Source organism: Monodelphis domestica, chromosome 2 (genome assembly GCF_027887165.1).
Source record: "Monodelphis domestica isolate mMonDom1 chromosome 2, mMonDom1.pri, whole genome shotgun sequence".
Taxonomy (NCBI): domain Eukaryota; kingdom Metazoa; phylum Chordata; class Mammalia; order Didelphimorphia; family Didelphidae; genus Monodelphis; species Monodelphis domestica.
Window position 1 is genome coordinate 542,491,578 of NC_077228.1, and position 6,566 is coordinate 542,498,143.

Here is a 6,566-nt window from a genome sequence, read left to right on the forward strand (position 1 = left end):
GGAGTCGCAGCCGCCAGCTGTGGCCGGGGAGACGGGACACTCCGGCCTGGCCTGTCGGGCTCCCGCGTGCCGGCCGCCAGCAGGCAGCGCCGTCCCCGGAGAGCTCGGGGCTCCCGGGATCAGCTCCCTCCCCGGGGTGAGCTGGGGGTGCCTGGGATTGGCTCCTTTTTGGGGGTGAGCCGGGGGCACCTGGGATTGGCTCCTTTCTTGGGGTGAGCCGGGGGCACCTGGGATCAGCTCCCTCCCTGGGGTGAGCCGGGGGCTCCCGGGATCAGCTCCCTCCCCGGGGTGAGCCGGGGGTGCCTGGGATTGGCTCCTTTTTGGGGGTGAGCCGGGGGCACCTGGGATTGGCTCCTTTCTTGGGGTGAGCCGGGGGTGCCTGGGATTGGCTCCCTCCCTGGGGTGAGCCGGGGGCTCCCGGGATCAGCTCCCTCCCCGGGGTGAGCCAGGGGTGCCTGGGATTGGCTCCTTTCTTGGGGTGAGCCGGGGGCACCCGGGCTCGGCTCCCTTCTTGGGGTGAGCCGGGGGCACCTGGGATTGGCTCTTTTTTGGGGGTGAGCCGGGGGCACCTGGGATCAGCTCCCTCCCCGGAGTGAGGAGAGCGCGCCCGGGCTCGGCTCCCTTCTTGGGGTGAGCCGAGGGCGCCTGGGCTCGGCTCCCTTCTTGGGGTGAGCCGGGGGCACCTGGGATTGGCTCCTTTTTGGGGGTGAGCCGGGGGCTCCCGGGATCAGCTCCCTCCCCGGGGTGAGCCGGGGGCGCCTGGAATTGGCTCCCTTCGTGGGGTGAGCCGGGGGCACCTGGGATTGGCTCCTTTTTGGGGGTGAGCCGAGGGCGCCTGGGCTCGGCTCCCTTCTTGGGGTGAGCCGGGGGCACCCGGGCTCGGCTCCCTTCTTGGGGTGAGCCGGGGGCACCTGGGATCGGCTCCCTCCCCGGGGTGAGCCGAGGGCGCCCGGGCTCGGCTCCCTTCTTGGGGTGAGCCGGGGGCTCCCGGGCTCGGCTCCTGCCACGTCTCTCCTGCGCCTGGAAGAGGAGGGACCGGTGCGGCCCGTGGAGGGAGGGGGGGACTGATCCAGGCGCCTCGTGCCCACCCCGGGAGCCCGACGGGCTCGGGTCACGGCCGGGCTCTCTTCAGCTTCTCTTGACCCTCGCTCGGGTCTCGGGCGCCGTCCTGCGTGGTGGCTCCAGGCGGGAGCGCGGTCAGGGCCAGGCGATGGGGGTCACCCAGCTGGGGCGTGGCAGAGGCGAGACTGGAACCCAGGACCCCCGTCCCCAGGCCTGGCTCTAAGTCCCCGCCATGGACTCCTCTTGGGAACAAAAGAGCTGCCCGGGCGCAGGGCCTCCCGGAGCCTTCGCCAGCCTGGCCCACACGCCGCCCTCCCGGCATCGGGGCAGTCCCGGGGCTCCCCGTTACCTTCTGTCCGTCCGTCCCGTTCTTGCCCGCCAGACCCGCGGCGCCCTGCGATCGAGAGAAGGGAGTCACCCGCCTGCCGCGTGCCAGGCTCCGGGCAGGGGCTGAAGCGGCCCAGGGCAGAGGGAGCCGGCAGCCAACTTACCCTCCGTCCGTCTCCTCCGTACTCGCCCTGTGCGGAAGAGGACACGCGGTTAGGCTCGGCTCAGGCGGACCCTCGTGGGCCCCCGGCCGAGCTGGGAGGGGCCTTGGGGGTCCCCCTTGGACCCGAGAATCCCGGCCCCGCTGGGCAGGGGCGAGCCGGGGGACTCGAAGCTGGCCCGAGGCACCAACAGGCCATCCCTGCGCCGCCGCCTCCTCCCAGGGAATCTGATGACGCCCCCCCCCCCCCCCCCCCCCGCACGACCAGCGTGTTCCCACGCTGAGGGGAGGGCCTGGATTCGGGGTCCTGCCTGGGGAAAGCAGCCCCGCCCACTCACCTTCTCACCCTTCAAGCCGGGGACACCCTAAGTGGAAGAAAGAGAGAGAGGTCAGAGCGCGAAGCCCAGAAGGGGAGGGGACAGAGGACGAGGCCTTCCTTTGGGTTGGGACAAGGAAGGGGAGGACGACGGACGACAAAGACATCCTGTCGCCGAGCAGAGCTGGTGAGGAGGCCCAAGAACCGAGCGGCCCGGGCTCCCGAGGCCGAGCCCCAGAGGCCTGGCCGGCGAGGCCGCTCCTTGGCGTGGGGCCCTCCTAGGTCTGGGCCTCGAAGCGTCCAGCACCCTCTTCGGACAGACGAGGAAGGCACGTGTCCAAGGCCATTTATCGGAGAATTTGAACCCAAAGCCTCAACTGGAACCAGAGCCACCCCCGCTTTCAGGCCTTGCCAGAGATGGCCACCCGCCCCGAGCCTTACCTTGGGGCCTGGGAAGCCGATTGGGCCCTCGATGCCTGGGTCCCCCTGAAGAGGAAAGCACAGAGCGTTAGTGGGATGGCCACATGTGGCCCCGCGTGGCCCTCATGGAGTGGGAAGGAGAAAGGAGACACTCACCTGTCGCCCTTTCTGTCCAGGTTCCCCGGGCTCCCCCATGTTCCCCTTGGCACCCTGAAACAGACAGAAAAGCAGTGAATGGCGGGGGTCAGGGGGCGAAGGTCTGCCACGTCCTCTCCAGATGTGAGCCCGTGAGGGGTGGCCATGAGGCCGGCGACCTCCCCACTGTCCAGATGTGGCACCTTCAGCTCAGAGAAGTGGCCTCACGGACCTGGAGTCACACAGCCATTCAGGTGAGCCTTCCTCCGTCCCCTCCTCTTTCTCAGCCAGTGCTTAGCACACAGTGGAGGCCACTTAGCTAGGCCTCTCTGCCCCACCCTCCAGTGCTGCAGCTATCCATAACCTGGAGGTCCTCCAAATGGGCTGCTCTTAAGGGGGCTCCTAGCCCAGCGAGGAGGCCAAATGCCGAGCTATTTCCTTTTCTTTCAGCCTTACCTCAGCGTGCAAGCCTGACTCAATGAATGGCCATCCCATTGGATGGATGGATGGGTGGGTGGATGAATGGATGGATAGATGGATACATGGATGGGTGGATGGATGGAGGGATGGGTGGAGGGAGGGATGGGTGGATGGATGGATGGGTGGGTGGATGGATGGATGAATGGATGGATACATGGATGGGTGGATGGATGGAGGGATGGGTGGAGGGAGGGATGGGTGGATGGATGGATGGGTGGGTGGATGGATGGATGAATGGATGGATACATGGATGGGTGGATGGATGGAGGGATGGGTGGAGGGATGGGTGGAGGGATGGGTGGAGGGAGGGATGGGTGGATGGATGGATGGGTGGATGGGTGGATGGATGGATAGATGGATGGATGGATAGATGGATAGATGGATAGATGGATAGATGGATGGATGGGTGGATGGGTGGATGGGTGGATGGGTGGATGGGTGGATGGGTGGATGGGTGGATGGGTGGATGGGTGGATGGATGGATGGATGGATACATGGATGGATACATGGATGGGTGGGTGGATGGGTGGGTGGATGGAGGGATGGGTGGAGGGATGGGTGGAGGGAGGGATGGGTGGATGGATGGATGGGTGGGTGGATGGATGGATGGATGGGTGGATGGATGGATGGATGGATACATGGATGGATGGATAGATGGATAGATGGATAGATGGGTGGATGGGTGGATGGGTGGATGGGTGGATGGATGGATACATGGATGGATACATGGATGGGTGGGTGGATGGGTGGGTGGATGGAGGGATGGGTGGAGGGATGGGTGGAGGGATGGGTGGAGGGATGGGTGGAGGGAGGGATGGGTGGATGGATGGATGGGTGGGTGGATGGATGGATGGATGGGTGGATGGATGGATGGATGGATGGATGGATGGATGGATGGATGGATAGATGGGTGGATGGGTGGATGGGTGGATGGGTGGATGGGTGGATGGGTGGATGGGTGGATGGGTGGATGGGTAGATGGATGGATGGATGGATGGATGGATGGATGGATGGATGGATGGATACATGGATGGGTGGATGGGTGGATGGGTGGATGGGTGGATGGGTGGATGGATGGATGGGTGGATGGGTGGATGGGTGGATGGGTGGATGGGTGGATGGGTGGATGGGTGGATGGGTGGGTGGGTGGATGGGTGGGTGGGTGGATGGGTGGGTGGATGGGTGGGTGGATGGGTGGGTGGATGGATGGATGGGTGGATGGATGGGTGGATGGGTGGATGGGTGGATGGGTGGATGGGTGGATGGGTGGATGGGTGGATGGATGGGTGGATGGGTGGATGGGTGGATGGGTGGATGGGTGGGTGGATGGGTGGATGGATGGGTGGATGGATGGGTGGATGGATGGGTGGATGGATGGGTGGGTGGATGGGTGGGTGGATGGATGGATGGATGGATGGATGGGTGGATGGATGGATAGATGGGTGTATGGGTGTATGGGTGTATGGGTGTATGGGTGGATGGGTGTATGGGTGTATGGGTGGATGGGTGGATGGGTGGATGGATGGATGGATGGATGGATGGATGGATGGATGGATGGATACATGGATGGGTGGATGGGTGGGTGGATGGATGGAGGGATGGATACATGAATGGGTGGGTGGATGGATGGATGGAGGGATGGATGGATGGATGGATGGATGGGTGGATGGATGGATGGATGGGTGGATGGATGGATGGGTGGATGGATGGGTGGGTGGATGGATGGATGGATGGATGGATGGATGGATGGATGGATGGGTGGATGGATGGATGGGTGGATGGGTGGATGGGTGGATGGGTGGATGGGTGGATGGGTGGATGGGTGGATGGATGGGTGGGTGGATGGGTGGATGGGTGGATGGAGAGGAGGGAGGTGCCTGGCCAGAGTTCTCCTGCAGAGTGCCCCAAGGGAGGGGCTCAGGACCCTGTCCTGATGCTCGGGATGACCGAGTGGTTGGAGCTCACCTTCTGTCCTCGATAACCCTTGGGTCCAGCGGGACCCTGAATCTGCAGGCAGCTCACTTTGTAGCACTGAAATGAACCAGAAGGGACAGCGGGTCAGGCTGGGTAGGAGATGAAGCAAAACCAGCCATTTGTGGCATTTCCAGAGCTTGTCTCGAAGGAGCTGGGTGTGGGGGTTGGGGAGTGTTCAGCGCGTGATCTCAAAGCACTCCCCACTCCTTGCCAGCTCCTCAGGCTGAACTAAACCTGAGAGAGAGTGGATTGAGAGCAGGGCGGCGGGAGGCCGTAGGGGCACACTTGGCCCTCTGATGCTAAGGCCTCCCCCTCCAGGCAGCCTTTAGTCAGGCCCCCAAGAAGCCTACATATTCGGAATGCGGCCCCTGGAAGGGAGGGCCGGAGCCTTTGTGCTCCAGGGGGTCTCCCTACTGGAGGTGCTGGGAATGGCTGCTGGGTGAGCCACGGCCACATTTCTTAGTGAGCTAAGGCGGGGCCAAAGGAGTGAGGAAGCGCTGAGCCCTCTCTCTCCGCTGGGGCTCCCGGGAGGCGCCTCAGGAGAAACAGCCTCTCAGCACGCTGGCCTTGAAGGCCAAGTCCATGAGGCCAGGCGATGTCAGTGCCCCGGGCTCTGACGCCACCATTTTACAGATGAGCAGACTGAGGCCCAGAGACAAAGCGGACGTTCAGGACGGCCGGCAGCTCCCCCGGGCAGACCTCCCAGCGCTGAGCCTCTTGCCCTTCCCACGGGGGCGCTGCGGGGATCTGAGGCTTGCAGGGTCCGTGGGCTGCCCCCCCCCAGGGCCCCTCGCTGGGCTGGCCTGCTGTCGCCTCTCTTTCCGGGCCGCGGCCTGGCAGCAGTTTGCCGGGAGCTCCGACGAGAGCCAGCAAGCAGCGAGCGGGCGGGCGGCTCCGGAAAGGCGACTGTCTTGGCTGGGGGAGGCCCTTGCGCCGGGCTGCTTACCTCTGAGTAGGCTTCGTGTTTCTGTCAGAAAAGAACAAGAAAGCGACCAGTCAGCTGAGGCGTCCCCCCAGGCTGCTCCCCCTGCTGGACGGCGCCCCGCGCTGCCACGGAACTGCCATTAAGGCAATGACGTGGCCTCTGGCCACGTCCCTCTGCGCAGTCTCGGTGGGGAGCCCCCCCCCCCGCCAGGGCATCAGCCGGGGACCCCGAGATGGGCCTTCTGAAAAGAAGAGGAAGCGGGAGGGCCTGGCCACACCCTCCCCTGGGCCTGTCCTCCACTGTCCGGGGAGTGGCCTTGGTCTGGCTCTCACTCACTGGCCTCCATCCAACCCCAAGGGGGGGGTAAGGACTTTGGGAACCCTCAAGATCCGCCCCCAGCCTCGGGGCTTCCCGGTGTCTGGGAACTCAGGGGATGCCTCAGGGGTCTGGGCGAAGGGCCCTCGGGCTGGTGCAGGCCCATCCCCTCTTCTCAGGCCACTGTGCTCCCGTGGCCACCCCCGCCCCTTCCTCTCAGGCCACAGCGCTCCCGTGGCCGGCCGCTCCCCCCGTCCCCTCGTCTCAGGCCACGGCGCTCCTGTGGCCGGCTCCCCCCCCCCCCCGTCCCCTCGTCTCAGGCCACAGCGCTCCCATGGCCACCGCCCCCCGTCCCCTCATCTCAGGCCACGGCGCTCCTGTGGCTCCCCCCGGTCCCCTCATCTCAGGCCACGGCGCTCCCATGGCCGCCCCCCCCGTCCCCTCGTCTCAGG

At 65.1% G+C, this 6,566-nt stretch overlaps 1 protein-coding gene across 4 annotated transcripts in view; it reads right to left on the reverse strand.

Annotated features, from left to right (window-relative positions):
• The window catches only part of COL6A2 (collagen type VI alpha 2 chain), a 30,181-nt gene that overhangs the window by 16,939 nt on the left and 6,676 nt on the right, over positions 1–6,566 (reverse strand). For all 4 annotated transcript variants that reach the window (XM_056820176.1, XM_056820178.1, XM_056820177.1 and 1 more), the window contains exons 4-10: positions 5,821–5,841; positions 4,866–4,931; positions 2,442–2,495; positions 2,307–2,351; positions 1,888–1,914; positions 1,554–1,580; positions 1,412–1,456 (exon numbers count right to left, since the gene is read on the reverse strand). In XM_056820176.1, coding sequence (XP_056676154.1) covers positions 1,412–1,456; positions 1,554–1,580; positions 1,888–1,914; positions 2,307–2,351; positions 2,442–2,495; positions 4,866–4,931; positions 5,821–5,841 — 285 coding nt within the window. The remainder of the gene's footprint in view (positions 1–1,411; positions 1,457–1,553; positions 1,581–1,887; positions 1,915–2,306; positions 2,352–2,441; positions 2,496–4,865; positions 4,932–5,820; positions 5,842–6,566) is intronic.